General features: G+C 39.8%; 2 protein-coding genes and 1 long non-coding RNA gene across 3 annotated transcripts; 1 reads left to right on the top strand and 2 right to left on the bottom strand.

The window, feature by feature from the left end:
• Positions 1-4,243: 4,243 nt before the first annotated feature.
• LOC103975216 (GTP-binding protein BRASSINAZOLE INSENSITIVE PALE GREEN 2, chloroplastic) lies at positions 4,244-9,429 on the bottom strand. The gene is made up of 3 exons (XM_065101658.1): positions 7,732-9,429; positions 5,341-5,508; positions 4,244-5,241 (listed from the first exon to the last, which is right to left on the bottom strand). The coding sequence occupies exons 1-3, from the start codon at positions 9,154-9,156 to the stop codon at positions 4,918-4,920; spliced, it is 1,917 nt and encodes a 638-aa protein (XP_064957730.1). The 5' UTR covers positions 9,157-9,429; the 3' UTR covers positions 4,244-4,917.
• Positions 9,430-10,872: 1,443 nt separating this feature from the next.
• On the top strand, positions 10,873-13,295 carry LOC135608585 (polyamine oxidase 1-like). Its single transcript, XM_065101659.1, has one exon. It carries the CDS (start codon positions 11,145-11,147, stop codon positions 12,798-12,800), a length of 1,656 nt encoding a protein of 551 aa, XP_064957731.1. The 5' UTR covers positions 10,873-11,144; the 3' UTR covers positions 12,801-13,295.
• Positions 13,296-15,992: 2,697 nt separating this feature from the next.
• LOC135608586 (uncharacterized) lies at positions 15,993-20,121 on the bottom strand. Its single transcript, XR_010485577.1, has 3 exons — positions 20,002-20,121; positions 16,692-16,769; positions 15,993-16,248 (listed from the first exon to the last, which is right to left on the bottom strand). It is a non-coding gene; the product is annotated as an uncharacterized LOC135608586 (long non-coding RNA).
• Between the last annotated feature and the right edge of the window lie 1,423 nt (positions 20,122-21,544).

The following is a 21,544-nucleotide window of genomic DNA, read 5'->3' as shown; positions in this document are numbered from 1 at the left end:
AGATCCAATAAGAGTTAATGAGATATTATTAGATAGAGTTATACTAATCTAAGTGGCTTGAGTAGTTGGATGGATATTCAATACTCAGTAGGATAGGATCCATTAGGGTTAAGTTAACAACACTGACTTATTAGAAATTATTCTCTTAAACTTTCTTGCTTTTGTGATCATAGTTATGTCGCTTATATATATATATATATATATATATATATATATATATATATATATATATATATATATATATATATATATATATATATATATATATAAAGTCAAATTATAAGAATCTGTTTCCTCATCTTTCTTGCTTTCAAGATTGCAACTGTGCGAAATCCAACTACTCAAGCCACTTAGATTAGTATAACTCTATCTAATAATCTCTCATTAATTCTTATTGGATCTCATCCATATGATCTAATAATTTAATAGCTTATTTATATCTAATAAAATAAGGGATCCGACGGATATCTCATATCCATTCAATAGTTTTTTAAATATCGATTTTGTGTATATATACTCATTAAAATCCTAATTACATTCTTGGAAGTGAGAAAGGTTTGGAGAAAATTTCTTAGAAGCTGACTTTTTATATATATATACTCGTGGGATCTCTAATGATAATCTCGTAAGTAAGAAATATAGGGAGAATGACTCTTCTCAAGCCCATTATGTGGGAATATATACTTATAAATAGTCTTGATTATGATCTTCTAAGCAAAAGAGATGTAGAGAATGATTCTTATTTATAAGTCAACTTTGTGTGCATATATATACTTATGGGTGCTTTGATTGCGATTTGAAAAATAAATGGATGTAGATATAATGGTTTCTCATAAATTAATTTTGTGTGTAGATATACTTACAGAAACTTTGTTTGTGATATTATAAGTAAAAATTTTGGAGAAAATCATTTCTCAAAAGTTGATTTTGTTTGTGTAATAAATCGATGCTTTAATCACAATCAAAAGAAAGAAAAGTGGGGAGAATAATTTCTCATGGGTCGACATGGCATGTATATAAACTCATGAGAGCTCTACTTGTGATCTCGAAGCAAGAAAGGTATAGAGAAGAGTTTTTCATAAAACTTTATACTCATGGTAGATTTGATTGCAATCTTGGAAATAAGAAACATGAGTAGAAGGGTTTCGCACAGTTGCAATCATGAAAGCAAGAAAGATGGAGGAAACATATTCTTATAATTTGACTTTATATATATATATATATATATATATATATATATATATATATATATATATATATATATATATATATATAACCCTTATTTTATCATGAGTTATGGATATTTAAAAACCCTTGAATGAATATGAGATATACGTCGGATCCCTTATTTTATTGGATATAAATAAGCTATTAAATTATTAGATCATATGGATGAGATCCAATAAAAGTTAATGAGAGATTATTAGATAGAGTTATACTAATCTAAGTGACTTGGGTAGTTGGATGGAGATTCAATACTCAGTATGATAGGATCCATTAGGGTTAAGTTAACAACACTGACTTATTAGAAATTATTCTCTTAAACTTTCTTGTTTTTGTGATCATAGTTATGTCGCTTATATATATATATATATATATATATATATATATATATATATATATATATATATAAAGTCAAATTATAAGAAACTGTTTCCTCCATCTTTCTTGCTTTTAAGATTGCAATTGTGAGAAACCCCTCTACTGAGGTTTCTTATTTCCAAGATTGCAATCAAATCTACCATGGGTATAAAGTTTTATGAGAAACTCTTCTCTATACCGATGAGATCAAATAAGAGTTAATGTGAGATTATTAGATAGAGTTATACTAATCTAAGTGGCTTGGGTAGTTGGATGGAGATTCAATACTCAGTATGATAGGATCCATTAGGGTTAAGTTAATAACACTGACTTATTAGAAATTATTTTCTTAAACTTTCTTGCTTTTGTGATCATAGTTATGTCGCTTATATATATATATATATATATATATATATATATATATATATATATATATATATATATATATATATATATATATATATATATATATATATATATATATATATATATATATATATATATATATATATATATAAAGTCAAATTATAAGAAAATGTTTCCTCCATCTTTCTTGCCTTCAAGATTGCAACCGTGAGAAACCCTTCTACTCATGTTTCTTATTTCCAAGATTGCAATCAAATGTACCATGGGTATAAAGTTTTATGAGAAACTCTTCTCTATATCTTTTTAGCTTGGAGATCACAAGTAGAGCTCTCATGAGTTTATACATGCCATGTGGACCCATGAGAAATTATTCTCCCCACTTTTCTTTCTTTAGATTGTGATTAAAGCACCCATTTATTACACAAACAAAATCGACTTTTAAGAAATGATTCTCTTCAAAATTTTTACTTATAATATCACAAACAAAGTTTCTGTGAGTATATCTACACACAATTAATTTATGAGAAACCATTATATCTACATCCATTTATTTTTCAAATCGTAATCAAAGCACCCATAAATATATATATGCACACAAAGTTGACTTATAAATAAGAATCATTCTCTACATCTCTTTTGCTTGGAAGATCATAATCAAGACTATTTATAAGTATATATTCACACATAATGGGCTTGAGAAGAGTCATTCTCCCTATATTTCTTGCTTACGATATTGTCATTAGAGATCCCACGAGTATATATATACGAAAACTTAGTTTCTAAGAAATTTTCTCCAAACCTTTCTTGCTTCCAAGATTGTAATTAGGATTTTAACGAGTATATATACACAAAATCGATATTTTAAAAACCCTTGAATGGATATGAGATATCTGTCGGATCCCTTATTTTATTGGATATAAATAAATATATATTGAATTATTGGATCATATGGATGAGATCCAATAAGAGTTAATGAGAGATTATTAGATAGAGCTATACTAATCTAAGTGGTTTGGATAGTTAGATGGAGATCCAATACTCAGTAAGATAGGATCCATTATAGTTAAGTTAATAACACTGACTTATTAAAAATTATTCTTTTAAACTTTCTTGCTTTCTTGCTTTTGTGATCATAGTTATGTCGCTTATATATATATATATATATATATATATATATATATATATATATATATATATATATATATATATATATATATATATATATATATATATATATATATATATATATGTATATAAAATCAAATTATAAGAAACTGTTTCGTCAGAAACCCTTCTACTCATGTTTCTTATTTCCAAGATTGCAATCAAATCTACCATGGGTATAAAGTTTTATGAGAAACTCTTCTCGAGAAGTTCTCATGAGTATATATACATATCATGTGAGAAATCATTCTCCCCACCTTTCTATTTTTAGATCATGATTAAAGCATGTATGATTTACACAAACAAAATCGACTTATAATATCATAAACAAAATTCCTGTGAGAATATCTACACATAAAATTAATTTATGAGAAATCATTGTATCGCCATCCATTTATTTTTTAAATCGTAATCAAAGTAGCCGTGAGTGTATATATATACACACAAAGTTGACTTATAAAGAAGAAACATTCTCCCTATATTTCTTGTTTATGAGATTGTCATTATACACGAAATGTCAAGTTCTAAGAAATCCTTCTACAAACCTTTCTCGCTTCCAAGATTGTAATTAGAATTCCAATGAGTATATAAACACAAAGCCGACATTTGAAAAACCATTATGCCTATCTCTTTTGCTTCACAATCAGGGCTCCTACGAGTATACATACACAAGATGGATTTATGTGAAATCAGTTCTCGTCACTCTTCTTGCTTGTGATATCATGAAAAGTCATACTCTTCTCCCATAAATATATACAGAGACAAAATTGGAATCATTCTCCCTATTTTGCTTTTTAAACAAATTACAGAGAGATCTTGCTAACCATCTTACTTTTTAAGATAAAGACTTCTGTTAGTTTAAATATGCTTAAGAACATATGAGAAATCATTATCCTTATAGGTTTTTTGCTTCTGAGACTATAATCAGGGCTCCCTCGTGTATATATATACACACAAAAATCAATTTATCAAAAATCATTCAAACAATTTTTTTTTTGCATTCGATTTCAATATCAGGACTCTCTTGAGCATATCTAAATATAATATGAGCTTATGAGTAGACATCCTCTTAATTTTTCTTGCTTCTAAGATTGCAAACATAGCTTCTATACATACACATAAAACCAACATATGAAGAATCATTCTCTCCCCTGTTGGTACTTTTAAGATTACAACCAAAGCTCCAGTAATAACGGCATAACATTCAAATATCCACATGTCCTAAAGCATAGATGTAAATAGATCAAAATTTCCTTAAGCAAAGTTCCAATAATAAAGTAGATACCTGTGTCAGATTTAAATATCTAGATAAATTTAATTGAAACCCATTGCTATGATCCTCCGTCACTCTCAGAGAACGTCATATGTCATCTTCCAGGTGATTAAAAAACACAGGAAGCGACCTCCCAGAAACTATCTTATCAACAGCAGATATTGGACCACCTCGAATCTTAGCAAAATCATGCTGGCATTTGATGATTCTTGGCACAGGCATGACCATCAACCATCAGTCCACTCACCACAAGCCATCCACTTGCAGAAACTGATTTCAATACCTACCTCCGACAGATATATTAACGATCAAGATATACTGGTGAAGATAATACCTGCTAATAAGTTACAAGAATGAATTCTATGCCCATGTGTAAGTAATTTGAGTGTCATGCCCACCATCACCTGTAGCTCCCTTATGCTCAAACCTCTTAATTAGTAACTCATGGCTTCCTCCAAAAGACTACAATGGCAGAAGACGGTGATACCATTTTGAGTCATCTACCAAACAACAATCAAGCACCCACGGCTGCATCAAATGTTTCCGAAGGTGCAGCAGGTGCTTCGGTTCAGCTTGCTCCCCGCACTATCAGCCTGAGAAACAATCTTCGAATCTGTAAATCCTGCTTCTTCAAAGATTGCTGCTCTTCTAGAAATCAAGGAGTTGCGCTGTACAACATCAATCCCATCATATGTCCAAACACCCAAAACTGCCTCTCCTTTCAGTCCAATAGCACACCAACCAAGACCAGCAACTGCTATATCAACAGAACTTGCATCCCAACTGTTCCCGCTTACATTAATTTCCTTCCTCACCCATTTGCCAAGTTCATTGATGCGCTCCTCACCGATAGGAGGCTGCAGTTGTGATATATGAGATCGCCAGGCCCTCCAAATAACCTACTGAACATCAACTAGGAAGACATATTACTTAATTTGGGTAAGAAACACACATACCTGTAGTTGTCGACCAAAATGATGTTCTATCATCATGGATGCCTTCTCTGTTTTGCCCATATGCAGTGGAATAAGTGGTGACGCCCATACAGTAAGATAGATCGAGTCTACAGATAATTCCTCAACATCTACCCTGAAGAGTCCACCAATATGAACAGAATGTCGTGCCTGTTGACAAGAGTGAAAGAATAAGATGAACAGAATTAATTGTCAAAGAAACTAGCATTTTAGAAGCCAGAAGGATACAAAAGCAAAGGATCACTAATCTGACATCCAGTATACAGGGTTATTTTTAAATGCAGCTGGAGAAAGAAAAAACATCTAGTGCCAAGAAAATGCAAAAAATTACAAGAGTCTCCCTTTTCTCAAAAATTGGGAGGGCTGGAATTGAGAAGTATGAATTTTACTATTAGGACAAAGTGCAGAAGTAATCAAGAATCGGTTAGCTTTCATTTAGATTTAGCTCTACTTTCACAAGAAAACAAATCAGTCAACCATATCAAACAACTATATCTGTGAACCAACAAATAACCTACCTAGGTCTTCATCCAACTTTTCCATCCTTTCCATTGTAAAACAAAATTAGAATCATCTTGAACTATTTAACCACCATGAATTCAGCAAGGGATCTCCACTGCACCAACTATTTAACCAGTAAACAATTGCTTCATCATTATACCAGTAAGACAACCTCAATATAGAGGCACCATATCAATAGCCAAGTCCAATTTAAATAACACTCCCATAAACCCTTGAACACAGTTTCGATTTACTGGTGAAAGACACTAAGACTGTCTTATTTCATTGTAGAAAGACCATCCACTTTCAGGATGTATAGAATAACATCATTTAATTGAACTATCAACTGTCTTCCCTCATAAGCCTATTAATACTGCCACTTGCTACCTAGTGTTGTCTTAACAAAGCCTGTTCTAATACTGCCATTTTCAAAAATATCCTTGTTATTAAGTTCACTATCATGTGCCAATTTTGTCTTCTTTTAACAAAGAATATGCAAACTTCAGGAACAATATAATACAAAGTTGGGGAACATTTCATTGACATCAGGAAAGTAAGTTCCAAGCACCTAATAGCCATTTCCTGCACAATATGTGCCACATCAATTCTGATATCTATCTAGATTAATTCTTCAGATATATATCCACCACAAGTGTCTGACTGAAAAATTATCAATTGACATTTTACCACTTGACTTTTTTTAGTACAAACTTATTGGAAATAACTAAAAAAAAAAAATCATCCAGAGTATTGAAAGTGTGAAATCATATATGATCCTCTCTACTCCCTAAGAGCTTAAAATGTAATTTGGAAAAATAGCTCATAACCTGTGTTTCCATCATTCAGATTATCCAATTATGCTCCTAAACTATAATGATAACATTTATTAGCTATGACCATATTCTTGGAAACAACCTCATATTAATTCCTTTTACGCCAGGCATTTCTAGATGTCATAGATAACCAAGGAAAACAGACCCAAACAGCCATGGATCATTAAATTGTTAATTCATCAAATAGCTGTGGTGGACATACCCCAGAATTAAATCAACTCAAAAACTTTGAACCACTTATTTAGATTTCATCCAAAATTACATAAATCAACTACGTTATTGCATCTCCAATTTTCTGTTTTCAACAATAAGATCGCTACCAGGCTGCAGCCCTAAATTCACACATTTTTTCCTCTTTTGAGTATGAACTTCCGTTTCTTTAATTAGATGAGAGTGTTTTATTTATTAGTCTTATGCACCCTTGCTATGATGAGTAAGAATGTGAATTCTCAACGTTTCCCACCCAGCAATCAACATTTAGCTTGAGAAAGCATAGCCAACTATTTAAGCCTTAGAATCAAAGAACCATGAAACAGTGCAGAAAACTTTGGCACCAAAGAGAAACAACCAGCAGGCTGTATCTTTGTAAAACACAGTACAGATAATATTTCTAACTGAAATGATGAAAATCCGTAAGCAAAGAGATATTCAGAACTCTAGTGAATCTTAAATCTAACATTTAGCTTGAGAAAGCATACCCACTATTTAAGCCTCAGAATCAAAGAACCATGAAACAGTGCAGAAAACTTTGGTACCAAAGAGAAACAACCAGCAGGCTGTATCTTTCTAAAACAGAGTACAGATCATGTTTCTAACTGATATGATGAAAATCCATGAGCAAAGAGATATCCAGAACTCTAGTGAATCTTAAATTTCATATTCATTTGACTGCAGAACTAGTTAGAGTTATTGCTTACTATACTATGAAGGCAGCAACTCACAGCATGATCACAACCAGAAGTTATAAGCATTGAAGAGAGTTCTTATCTCCTTGCATCTATCAAATAAAAGCACAATGAATCTAACAAATAAGACAAACCTGGATTCTGTAAGTCCTAGGACGCAACTCTTTGCTCATATGGACCAGCTTCTGTTCTTCCCTCGTCAACCTCATTGTGATCTGGTAAGGATGCAGGATACCTGGCGTGTCGAACAGTTTAGCCTGTCCACTGAGAACTCCCTCCACTCTAACAATCCCCAAAGTAGTACCGGGCACTGGAGCCTCTGTCAAGTGGCTCACCTTGTCCCCGACGCATCTCCCCATGGCGTTGATCAATGTAGACTTACCGGCATTTTGTGCCCCCACTGCCCACACATTGCCCCGCACTCCCGCGAGCTCCCTCACATGGTCAACGATATCGCGCACCCTCCAATTCCTCACAGCGCTCACCAGGTGCACCCCCGTCAACTTGTTGACTCCCCACACGCTGGCCCTCTTCCGGACCCAGTCCTCGAACGCGTCGGGAGATATCGAGGAAGGGAGAAGGTCGATCTTGGTGACTACAAGTACTACCCGTGGCACGTTCCCGGGCTTCCCCTCCTTCCAGGCCCTGGAGTACTTGTCAATGGAGGAGGAGACCAGCCGAGCGACCTTGCGGGGGACGGAGCCGTCGAAATCGGCGGCATCGACGACCATGAGGACGACGGTGCGGGGGCCGGACGGAGAGACCATCTTGGGTCCGACCATGCGGTCGAAGTCGAAATCCGGGAGGAGGTTCTCGGCGGAGGGGTTCTTGACGCGGCCGTAGTGGCGGAGGGAGTGGCATCGGGCGCAGACAAGAGGCCTGCCAGACTGCTCAGAAGGGACAGGGGGCTCGGGATCCTCCGCCGGAAGGAGGTGACCCGACTTGAGGAAGAGCGAGAGGCAGGTGTCGTCGGCGGCGACGGGGCGGGATCGATCTATCGGGGCGCGATAGTCGGGCGACTTGGGTGAGGGGAGGGAAAAGAAGCCGGGGAGGGTTTGGTCGGAGGACTGCATGTGGACGCCGCAGCCGGGGCAAAGCGGGAGGAGGTGAGGAGGGGGGCAGTCGACATCGACGTCGCCTTCGCCGTAGCATCCGCCACGGAGAGCGGAAAGGGGAGGAAGCGAAGGCGGGAATGGGGCATGGGAGGAGGAGAAGGGGCGGAGGAAGGGGGAGAAGAGAGGATGAAGGGGCAGAGGAGGGTTTCGTCGGTGGAACGGGGAGGAAGCCGAAAGCAGCGGCGGAGGGATCGAATCGGAGGAGGTTGGAGAAGTAGACAGGTAGAGGAAGGAAAGCGTTGATGATGATGACGACGATGAAGACAACCTCCTTGGCTGTGGGGAGAGCTTCCGAGCGAGGGAGAGCATGGCAACGGATTCTGCCCTAGAAGGTGACGGATACGTGGCTTGGACGAGGAAGCCAGCAAAAGAAAAGAGAACATTGTAAGGGTCGGTGCGCGGCCCAGCGGGAGCCCAAAAGGCTAAAAGCAGGCGAGGCTCCATCGGGCCGACTCATATTATTAGGAACCGGACGATGGGCCCACACAGTTAAAAGTGCCAAGTCAGCGGCAGCGGCTCTCTTCACGGCATCGACTGAGGTGGGCGGAGGGGGTTCAAGGTTTCTTCCGGTCTTTCTTAATCCCACAACATCTGCAGTGGAATCTACTATCAGAGAAAGAATATTCACTCCAGATTGCTACGATCTATAGAATCCAGGATAAGCCTGTGATTCCGCAAAACGTTCTTTTGTTCCACCACCTTTGTGCTACTTCCACAACACTAAACAAGCAAATGTTGATGCTGTAGGAACAGGTAAAATCCATCAAGTGTAGACGACAAGTCGCTCAACCTGAACCCAATCACCGAGTGGGCCATCAAAGGTTGCAATTGTAGGCCCGAAACCTGAGCCCAATAGTAAGTATGTCAGGCTGGGTTAGACTTTATGTAGGCGACACCAAACCAAGGGTTCGTCCTATCCCAATGTGCAATCCCTGCGTATTGACCGAATTATTTGCTTCCGAAAGAAATGGTATGCGGTAGACAGATCCGCGGCTCGTCAGCTCAAAGACGGCCGGTCGGCCGATCGGGTCGGTTCATGTTACACATCCCCACCCACCCACGCACAGCTCATGTGCCAGAATGCCTTGGTTGCAGCTGCGAGAGAGATATATATATATATGGCCTTCGGCATTGCCAAGCCCGCAGCAGGCAGGCACAAGGACGAAGCAGGCCTTTGGACCGGACCGGACCGACCATCATCTCCCTTTGGCTAGTAGACAGCTGCCGATGACGACGATACTCGGGGTTTAGGGGCCATCGATCGATTGGATTCGGGCATGGCCCGCACTTGTCATCTTTGAGTAGTACGGCTTCGTCTGCTGTTCGCTTCACTATTAGTTATCAACTCTGATGTCAGATAATGGCATGCAATCCACAAAGGTTTAGAGAGGCAGATCCCGGATTCATGCTCATCGGTTCTGCGGCAGCGAAGGAGACTGATACATAGTATGAGCAATTGACGATGGAATATGACGTCAGGTGCCCTAGTGAAGTAAGTTGATCTGCCACGCTGGAAGTAAGATTGATAATAAACTTTAAGGAAATAATCCAAAGATTGTTGGTAGGTTGTTGCACTTAAAATCTACCAGATACTTTTTCGTTAATCGACAAGTAGGTTCGTTCATGGGTTCTTCTTCATCACCCACCCACCCCTTGGAAACATTCGAGGGTGAGCTCGGAATAGAATAAAGGAGCACACAAGGGTGGTGCAATCTCTCGGGACTCGATCTGCCCCCAAAAACAAAAAGGGAATCGGATGCTTGTGTTGGAGTTGAGTGGCTCGAGAAGGCCTAGTCTCCCGGGTCATTCCACGTATAGAGAGGGTGGCAAGTCAAAGGCGAATGCTAGGAAGCTACAAAGGTGATTCGCCCTAATTGCCCTTATATCGTCGGCTGGTACATGCGACCGATGGGTTCCGAAAGCAGAAGGTCTTGGTGTTTTTTTAGGCGGAAACTGCATCCATATGATGCCTACCAAGCACAATAACTTGCCGACTCTCTTACTTAAGCTCCTACTACTATGTTTTATTTGGCAGAAGACCATAAAAAGATTTAGCAGTTAAATTCTACAGTAAAACGTCACCATGGAAAAGGAAGGGCTCGTCCTCACTCGATTGATTCATCAAAAATTACTTGACCCCTCCTTTTCTTCTCTCTCTCTCTCTCTCTCTCTCTCTCTCTCTCTCTCCCTAACCTTTTTCTTTTTCCTTCTCTCTCCAGGCCCTTTAGGTTCTATCTATCTTGTCGTGTTTCCTCCGTCCCCCTAATAATACACTACGCTGACGAACTCCGCCCTCTTTCGCCCCTCTATCAATCCTCCCCCCAAAGAAACCCAAACGAAAATAAGACAGTAGAGATAAAAATATATATAAACATAAATAGAAAACCACTCCCCTGCTTCTGCCCCCGCACGAAGGAAGAGCGTAGCACTAGATGATGGTAGCGAAGAAGCCTCGCGTCGTGATCGTTGGGGCGGGCATGGCGGGGATCACCGCTGCCCACCGACTCCACACAACCTCCTCCGGTGACCACTTCGACCTCTGCATCGTGGAGGCAAGCCACCGAACCGGCGGCCGCATCCTCACATCCGAGTTCGCCGGAGACCGCATCGAAATGGGCGCCACCTGGATCCACGGCATCCGAGGTAGCCCCATCCACGCCCTCGCCAGCGACATCGGCGCCCTCGCCCATGACTCATACCCCTGGGAGCGGATGGACGGCTTTCCCTCGGATCCCATCACCGTCGCCGAGGGCGGCACCCTCATCGACCCCTCCCTCGTCGTCGCCCCCATTACCTCCCTCTACCGCCGACTCATGGACTCGGCCCGGGCTGGCGACGCTCCCGTGGATCCAAAGCGCCCCGGCGTCGGCCAGTTCCTCCGCCACGGTCTCCAAGAGTATCGCGCCTCGCGCACTGGCGGCGGCGGTGATGGCGGCAGTCGCAGCACCGACTGGAATCTTGAGGAACTGGAGGAGGCCGTGTTCACGATGCACGAGTTCACGGAGCGGACCTGTACCTCCGCGGACGACCTCGAGGAGCTTAACCTCGCCGCAGAGGGGGAGTACCGGGACTACCCCGGGGACCATATCACCATCGCTCAAGGCTACTCGCGGATCGTTCAGTACCTGGCCTCGGCCCTCCCCCGGGGCATGATCCGCTTCGGTCGACTCCTTCAGCGCATCGAGTGGCGCTCGGGCAGCGACGACGACGGCGGCGACGACGGATGCAGGGACGGCGGCCCGGTAAGGCTATACTTCGAGGGAGAGCACTCGGCGATGGTGGCAGACCACGTGATCGTTACGGTGTCGCTGGGGGTGCTCAAGGCTGGGCTGGGAAAACGAGGAGAAGAAGGCAGCGGGGTAGCGTTCTCGCCGGCCCTGCCCGTGTTTAAGCGGGAAGCCATCGAACGGCTGGGGTTCGGAGTGGTGAACAAGCTGTTCATGGAGATGGACGCCGCCGAAGGTGGGGGGCCGTTCCCATTCCTGCAGATGGCGTTCGCCCAGGAGGAGGAGGAGGAGGACAGGAGGAGGCGCGTGGCCGAGATTCCGCGATGGATAAGAAAGACGGCATCCATCTGCCCCATCTACGACAGCTCGCGCGTGCTGCAGGCGTGGTTCGCCGGGAAGGAGGCGCTGGAGCTGGAGGCGCTCCCCGACGAGGAGGTCATCCGTAGTATCCACCTCACTCTCCACGCCTTTCTGCCGGGGGTGGCCACGAGGGCCGCCGGCTCGGTGGACCGACGATGCAACGGCGTAGGAGCGGCGCCGACTTACCCGGGGAGGATCTCGAGGGTGAAGCGGAGCGGGTGGGGAAAGGACCCGCTGTTCTTGGGCTCCTACAGCTACGTGGCTGTCGGATCGAGCGGGGACGATCTGGATCTGATGGCGGAGCCGCTGCCCCGTCGTGGTCGGGGCGGGGAGCCGGATGACAGGGACGTGGTTTCTCCCCCTCCCGCGCTGCAGATACTGTTCGCTGGGGAGGCGACGCATAGGACGCACTACTCTACCACGCATGGAGCGTATCTAAGTGGGATCAGGGAGGCCAACCGCCTGCTCCAACACTATCGCTACACGTCGGCTGCTTTGTGACCATCATCGTTCCAAGGCGGCTTGTGCGACGGAGGCGAGGAGGGGAACGCGTACTTGTACGCGTACCATAACGAGCCATCTTTCTTTGCATCTCTACACTAGTATCGGTCGTTCTTTCTCTTGGAACGAAGGCATCCAAAAGTGTCTTGACCTTGTGAATCCGTTCCGCTACTGGAGAGAGTTCTGCATCATCTCCTGGCTGAATTATATTTAGTACTTCAAAGCTTCGGTGTCAGCACTTGTAAATTTGCTTCTGCAAGAAATGACTCGTCTCCATTACTCGAGGTTGCCAGTGCCACCACGTGAGGTGGGGGATTCTGCATGGCCCTCATCTTAGCCGGAACCACAACCAAGCCCGTCTCCGACGCTCAGATTGATCCTTTAGGCTCTTTTAGATGAACAGGGCCGCAAAAGCTACTGTCCCCTAACATGCCACAACACTTGAAACTTGTGTTTTTTACCTAAATTTTAATTCCTGATAAGTCAGATTCTTTATTGTGTTTTAATGTTATAGAATGATATCATGACCTCCTTGGCTTATCCAATTTAAATCACATATCATAATTTCTTTAAGCCATCTAGATTTGATACAACGTTAATACTTATCCAATGCAACCTATTTTCATTTGAGTAACACGCCTCAATCTTTTTTGGGATTTTACGTATTTATTCTTTCAAAGTCGGAAAATATCATATTCCCCTTTTAAAAAATTGATATATATATATATATATATCTTAAAATATTGAGATCCTACACTATAAGCCTCCCGTTAATATCCATTTAACCATGATTAACTATATGCCAAGTTCTTATAATTTTAATAAAATTTTGAAGTATTAATATTATTTAAAGTATCAACCAAAAATGAAGTAACATTTGAATGAGAAAGATTAGCCATGATGACATCAACGTCAATGATAAATAAGAGACATTGCATAAATTAGTGTCACGTAGCGTTTTAATGATTTTATTAGCACTGCTTTATAAGACTATCATTTACTTCTTAAAATCATATTTATCAAAACCAAATTGGAAAACAACTTGGTTGAGCCTTGAGTCACTGGTTAGACCATATATTTATTTAAAATTATTTTTAAAATATACAAAGCAACTCAAAATTACATGTATTATTTTAAAATATTTTAATATGAGTATAAAATATTAAAATTATAAAAATAAACAATACTAAAAGCTAATTTAAATAAAACATAAATTATATAAAATAATGTAAAAGGAGTAACATCATCCAATATTGTAGATATATATCTCTATCTAGATTAAAGAATAATACATGTTAACATTTAAAAAATAATCCAAACCGAAAGAAATTATCCAATAACACAAAAGAAATACTTCATCTATCATTCTATAACATTGGGTTTAGTCCTATATCAAAAGAAGACAAAAATAAGGATCTAATAGATATACTAATGTTAATTTAAACTTAAGCATTTGAAATCAATGATTTAAACCTAACAAAATTAATAAGTTAGTTATCTCATTGAACCGAGTCATCATAATTGGTATTAGAGTTGACCTTGTACTGGAGAATAACAAGAGACTCGAGTAAAAAAAAATTATCCATGGATGATATGAGAGCGCACTTTCAGAATAAAACTAGGCTAGGTATCGCAACCACAAAGCTAAGATATGATTCTAGGTTATATTGGGTTTTGATGAGAACGACAAACCCTTAAATTAGGAAAATTATGATATCTTAATTTAATCCTTTATCAAAAGTTAACTTGAGCTTAAGCATTTTAAGCCAATGAGCCAAGTTTAATGAAGTTAACATGTTTGTTATCCTATCAAATCGGATCATGACATGTCTCATGCATTGTAACCAAATACAACAAGAAGGAATAATAATGAAAACGGGGACCAATGGAAGTGATTACACAAGAAAGATAAGCGAGAGGAAATAGAGAGAAATATGTGAAAGAAAAAGATAACGAGAGAAGGACGATTTGAAAAAGAATAGTAAACAAAGATAGAGAAAGAAGAGTGTTCAAAACAGACCGAATAATTTCTTAACCCTTAATCCTAATTTTAAATTTATTCTAATGCCCCTAAAATTAAATAGTCTAAATTTTAATTGAAGGATAGTTAAGTAATTTTAAATATATTACAAATCCAGACGAACTTGGTTCAAACTAGCTATCAGATCGGGTCATTCGATCTAAGGAGACGAATCTCATAAATGAGCTACATTTATTAATGATCCAATTCTCAATTTCTCATATCTCATCATATTATACGATCCAATCTATATAACTATGCTCGAAACCCTCCCCAAGAATGTTGCTATCATTTGATAACGCTTCTTTCTTTTGGCGTGGCACTAAATAATACTGCTATTAACCTAGACACCACCGAGTAACCCCTGATCCAAAGCAAGAAATATCTAATAGCAACTTGGAAAAGAAAGAAAGCGGGAGAGGAGAAAAATTAAAAATTGTCTATTTACGTAACCTAAGCTAATGTACCCACGCATAATAATATATAGACGGAAACTTTGCTCCAGGGCCTAACAGATTTGTACCATCCTCCAACACCCCCATCGCCGCGATACCGATATTGAATCCTGCATCAGTCTGTCCTGCTGGCTTCGTTCACCACACAATCAAATGCGGATTGACCCACCGGTGATGAGGCGATCGTACATACGGCTAGTTCCAGCTACACGTACAACCGAGAAGAGGCTCACACCTACATGATCCCTTGAGCAGTGATTTAAACTTGTTGTAGCAATCGCATGCAATCAACAGAGCGTGGTCCCCTCTCATGGGCTCATCCCCATGCAGTCACATCAGCTCGAACAAAAACAAGGATCTGTCGACCCCACGGAACCTAAGCCTTGGCAGCAGGACCACTGACACGAGGCTACTGACGTCACAGCAGAGCTTTAATTTGGAACCGACGTGAGAACCAACATTGTCTGTTTAAAAGTATAATTCTGAGATCCTCAGAATTATACTTTTTAAGCGTTGCGTTTGCCACCCACCATAATGGGTGAGCCGGAAGATTTTGAGTAGCTCGAAGCACGTACCGGGAACTTCGAGCCGAATCAAAGCACATCGGAGTGGCTTTAGGTCGCCCGGGTCCATAACATGCTATCATATTGTCGGACGGATGGGTCCCGCCATTGACAGCCATTTGATCGGATCTTGGAATGCGCAGCCAAAGCAAAATTTTCTAAGATGGTTAACAAATAGAACACTATAAAATAAAAAACATAACTCAAGTGGTCAGGTTTCCTTGTCTAAATTACATCTCACGTGGGTAGTTCTTAAAAGAAACGGATAAGACGTTGTCCACCGGCTCCATTCATACGACTGCTTCAGCAGTCGATCGAGGGACACATGGATGACTTGGAAATTTGACAGTAGAACTAACGAGGCTCTTTGATATCTACAAAAGTTCCGCTACAGGTGTACCGAATCACCCCTGTAAATTTTCAGGGCGATGATTACTGCTAATTAGTGGACAAAATGACACCTCAGGCGTCAGGTGATGTAGCGGAGTGCGATGTCGCCTCCCACACCGACTCGTGGATGCCAGGTACGCACCACACCAAAATGTTAACCGAGGTGATCCGGTCCAAGTAAAATATCATTTTCATTTCGCGAAGCAGTTCCAAGATGGATCATTTGTTTTTTCGGGACGATAAACAAAATAACAAAAAAAAACAGAAGAATAAGAAGAAGAATCGCCGGAAAAACCAAACAAACGAATATAAAATAAGTTTTCGAGTGCCCCATGAGTTAAGCGTTGTTCTTATATTTTTTTTAAAGGTGTGATAGCCCTCAAGCAAGCAGAACCGTAAAAAAAAAAAAATATGATATACTGAATAATGCATCCAAATAAATAAGAGGAATTACGAGCCGAACCTATTATTGGCAGTTATTTACCCTAATGAAGCCATCCCTCCTTTGCAATTATTCGTTCGCGAAGAGGTCTGATTCAACCTGAAGAAAGTACAATTTCGATAAACAATTCAACCCGTACAAAAACAAATAAGTAGCTTGCTGTTGCAGTTTTAGCGATCTAATCTTAGAAAGACAAGTGACTACTGCTTCTTCCGTCTCCCTTGTAAACATGGTGCCTACTGCAGCTAGTTATCTCGAGCTTGGTAGGACACGATTTAAATATTTAAGCAGCTGTTTGGTAAATACAAAGTGCAATGAATCTTTGATTACGAGAACAATTATAATGACACTTTTTGCCAATTGAACAGATAGCGATCGATTACTACATCTGGGAGACAAAAAAACAAACATCATTCCAGTCGAAGGGTCAACACAACAGATGTCATACTCTATCCACATAATATCCAACTTTTTTTAAGATTACAAACACGACATCCACCTTTGTCAAAATTTAGAGCATTATTTTAAAGATACAAGTTCCGACGCCTAGGTCTAGTACGATTAATATCTTATCCTAAAAGGTGACAAAATAATGAAAAACCCATAAGAACCAACATGACTTGTATTGTATATATAACAATTTAGTTGGATCTTATTATCTAAAAATATCATATCGTTAACAAACTTACACACCTATATGTTAAGATCCCATGCAATTTAGATCCCATGTTAAAAATCGGTACTCCTCCGTTGCTGCCACCACCTCCTTCAATCCGCTTCTCGTCCTCTCCTCCTTGCCCTCTATATCTAATCAGTATGATGGAATACTAAGTGGTCAACTATCGCTAACCTAGTCAGAATTAATAAATCGAATCATATAAATTAAATATCTTAGTATGAGCCGACTTGTGTAATCGGAGTGGATTGGAAGAACTAAGACATCGATTGGAAGTGAAGCTTTTAAGCTGTTCGATCACATAGTATTCTAGTTCGACTTAAATAAACAAACTAAATGTATATTTTCAGATTAAGCACATTATAATTTACTGCAACTATATTATTATATTTACTGGCCTGTTTAAAATTCTAGTTTTGAATTTAGATTTATTTTATGTATTGGTTCCCATATGACCAACCCAATCAGACTGTTCAATCGATCTAAATCATACCACTAGCCGGACAGTCTGATTCCAGTTCTGATCTAGTTACCTATGTTGTCGATCATTTACATCCTATAAATGCACCATTTCATGCTCCAGGTTCTCCTAGAAAAGTATCTAACAAAGGTAGGTAATGGTGCAACAAATACAAATTTAAACAACACATGCAAGTGAACTAAGATAAGAAATATATAGAATTGTTATGGATAAATTGTGGTATGATGTTGTTACTCTTGAATGGTAGCAATGTTTCCACCAATTGTATTCTTGAACTCACATAACCAAACAAAAAATGTCTCTAAAACATGTAGCTTTTTGATATTCAGCTACATCTTCAAGGTCAGGATAACTGGTCTTGAAATGTAAGAGATTGAGTTCAAGTGAAGGAGAAAGAATAAAAAGCATTAGAAAGGACTAAATCAGTGCCAGATATGAAATTCTGATGTCATTTGTGGCAGCAGTGGGGAAAATAAACATGTACACTGAGACATACAAAATCAGAACAGAATTTTCCTATTTTATTATGTCAAAATAAGTTGAACTTAACATTAAAATAGTCTAAGAAGTCATCCATCCAAATATAGTTCTATTTGGGTTTTCCCCAACTCGAAGTTACTTTCTAAAACTATAGTTCTATTTGTGGTTAGAGGACACCAAATAAAATCCTAAAAAATTTCATATGCACACGAACATTGACATACAAAACAGATGAGCAATACTGCTGAATATGACAGAAATCTGAATGCACCAAATCATATATTCACACTTTGGATACAGTAGAACCAAAATTTTTTCATCGTTTAGAAGCTATATAAATGCTGATTTTGCATTAATATATGGGAAGCTATGGTAGCTTCAAACAAGAATAAGAACATTTTATTTAACTTTGTGGTGCTGATCCATAGAATTATTTTACAAGTGAAATACCTCTAACAACAAAAAGAAAAAGGTCTCACAATTTGATAAAGATGAACTAATGATCTCTTATCAAGAAACTTTATGCTTGGTTGCAAATAATTTCCAGCATATCAAGCAATGCAATGAATTAGATCGTCTCTGACTTCCGCAAAATTCATAGACTTGATAACATCTAACCAATCCCATTCCTCTCTCGGGGTTCTGAAACCAATTACAGTATGCCATGAGTTAAAAAGATAAAAAAGAACAGCCCAGGTAATATAAGAAAAAATTACGATAATGTCTAGGTTATTCTCTAGATTTTCCCACCAAAACTAGTTATCCCCATGGTGGCTATACACATCAAGGTATCTCGAAGTTGTGGGGATTTATTAGATGTAAGTACTGGAATAGTGAAATCTACTAGCAAAGGGCAAAATACAAAGACATCACACTCATTGTTGGTCAAGACGTTAGATAAGTGATGCCTTCCTTCACTCGGTCAATCCTAATCTCAGTGACGAACTTCTTTGTGAAGACATACACGAGATGTGTTTGAAAAACATTACAACATAACAGATAAATATAAATATAGCTAAGATCAGATCAGAGTAAGGAACGATGCATTTGCAGATGAACTCACGTAGATGAAATGTTGCAAAGCATGAGCACGAGCAGAGAGAGAAAGAAATAAGAAGATGCATAAAACAGGTTTCCCAACTGAATCGGAGAATATCAGGATTTTCCGAGGGGCAGACATGGCAACAAACGAGAACCCACGGAGAATTCAGCTTCTCCGACCTTAACACAGATAAGACAAGAACAGGAAGCTATTGTTAGTCAAGATATGTAACTCATACTTGGGGTCGAACCATAAGATAGGCGTTTCCACACCTTCGTTGAGTAGCGCATCATCATCACCCAGACACATCCGATAGGACATAGACGAATACCTTGATTCATCGGAGACAGAACAAATGCATTTTTGTAGATCCAGAGAGAAACCCATGATCGATAAAAGAAATTCCATGGAATCGAATGAATCATTTAAAACGTCGATCGATCTATTGCTTCTAGGGGAGGGGGGGGAATGGCTCAACCTTACATAGAATTCACGAGACGTCACCCACAAATAGTAGGATCAACAGAATCAGAGAAAGAATAAGAGAAAAGAATATGCAAGATCTTGATATATCAAGATTTTGGATCGGATCCAGTAGAGGCGTATCGATCGGCAAATGAAGCAAAAAAGAAATTTATACGGCTACTGTTACCTTTCTTCTCCAGCGCGGCTCCCGTGGGAAGGGATCTAATCGTCAACATCTTCCGGCTCGTGGGTGCTCCCGAGGGCGGGTTTCCCGTTGCCGATCCAATGGCGACGAAGAGGAGTTCGGTCGCTTTATAAAAGGCCGGTGGTTGTTTGGGGTCCACGCAAACCAACACAAAACCCAATTAGCGCGATCAAATTGCAAGTCATAAGGCTGTAACTAATAAAAATACCCGCGATCAAATTTGGTACGCGAGACCAAATTGCAGCAAGCAAGATCATTTATCTTTCGTTAAATAATAATAATAATTAATAATAATAATTAATAATAATATGTTTAGTAATTAATTGGAGTGGGATTACGTCGAGAGCATATACATGCGCCGGGACGGGGTACGTGTTAATGTTGATACGCAGGGCGGCGAGGCCATTTCATTTATTTAAATAAATGGCGTTGACAAATTTAATCAGTGACATAAAAGAAAAAAAAACATGACTACATCTGTGCGATTATAATAATGGCCAGCAGCCACATGTGATGTAAATCGAGTTGGAGTTTTATTTTGATCAATATTTAGTAAAATCGAATAGCATCGTTAAGATTAATACTAGTAAAAATGTTCATGTGGTGTCTGTCTAACAGGAAGCAAGCGATTTGGAGGATGGGGGTTGGTTTACCTCACCGACTGCTGTTCGGGCATCAACGGCAGCCCTTTTTTTTTTTTTTGAAAAATAAATAAATAAATAAAAGAAAATTTATTGCATTAAGCTATTGGGATTCGAAGTGTACATTATTATTATTATACAAGTTTCAAGAAACATCACGGATCCCTTCCAAGTGGGCGACGGCAGCTTGCTTTTATTAACGGCGCTTAATGTCAAAGCGAGTCCCAAGGGGTTAAGCGGAGTTGAAGTATTTGAATCATCCGCTTGACATCAATCAAGGGGTCAACTTTTATACTGCAAATGAGAGTCGATCGTATGTGATCTATTAATGGCGATCAACTTCTTGAACAATCGACTTATACTTCCTATGAGAGCGCCAATCGATCTCACGGATCCGTGTCGCTCGATATCTTTTCGAGCTTTTCGGAGTGGCTCTGTGCTATGCGGTGACATCTCATACGACGTCAGATAGCATAGAGCATGTGGTAGTCCTGTTCAAGTACGAGATATCATGGTGATGCAGTATACCATATCAGCCTTAACCTTCCTCGTTGGCGGCTACCGATTGTTGCCACATGTGCGGTACCCAAAATATACAATATCATTCTCTCTCTCCTCTCTTTCTCAAGAGGCATGCCTCATGTTCCTCGTAGAGGGGCTGAGGCATGGCTTACTACCTTTTGTCGATTGCGTTGGCCGTAGTATTGGGATTTGGTGGCTTGGTCACTGGTTGTCTATGGGCTTCTTACTCAAGAGTTGTACTAGCCGAGTAACACTACTTGAGCACATGATTGGCTAAGTTTCACTACTCGGGCACTGATTTGACCGAGCAACACCACTCGGGCACACAACTAGTCGAGTTTTACTACTCGGGCATCGAGCTT

Source organism: Musa acuminata, chromosome BXJ2-3, assembly GCF_036884655.1.
Source record: "Musa acuminata AAA Group cultivar baxijiao chromosome BXJ2-3, Cavendish_Baxijiao_AAA, whole genome shotgun sequence".
NCBI lineage: Eukaryota > Viridiplantae > Streptophyta > Magnoliopsida > Zingiberales > Musaceae > Musa > Musa acuminata.
Note: the sequence above shows the minus strand (reverse complement) of the source record. Positions and strands in the feature narration are given on the sequence as shown.

Excerpts from the sequence above, each read along its gene's own strand:
- LOC103975216 (XM_065101658.1), bottom strand. The coding sequence starts at position 9,156 with ATGGAGCCTCGCCTGCTTTTAGCCTTTTGGGCTCCCGCTGGGCCGCGC. Across the intron at positions 5,509-7,731 it reads CTAGGACTTACAGAATCCAG|GCACGACATTCTGTTCATAT; the intron begins GTTTGTCTTATT and ends TCTTGTCAACAG. Across the intron at positions 5,242-5,340 it reads ATTTTGGTCGACAACTACAG|CCTCCTATCGGTGAGGAGCG; the intron begins GTATGTGTGTTT and ends TCACAACTGCAG.
- LOC135608585 (XM_065101659.1), top strand. The coding sequence starts at position 11,145 with ATGATGGTAGCGAAGAAGCCTCGCGTCGTGATCGTTGGGGCGGGCATG.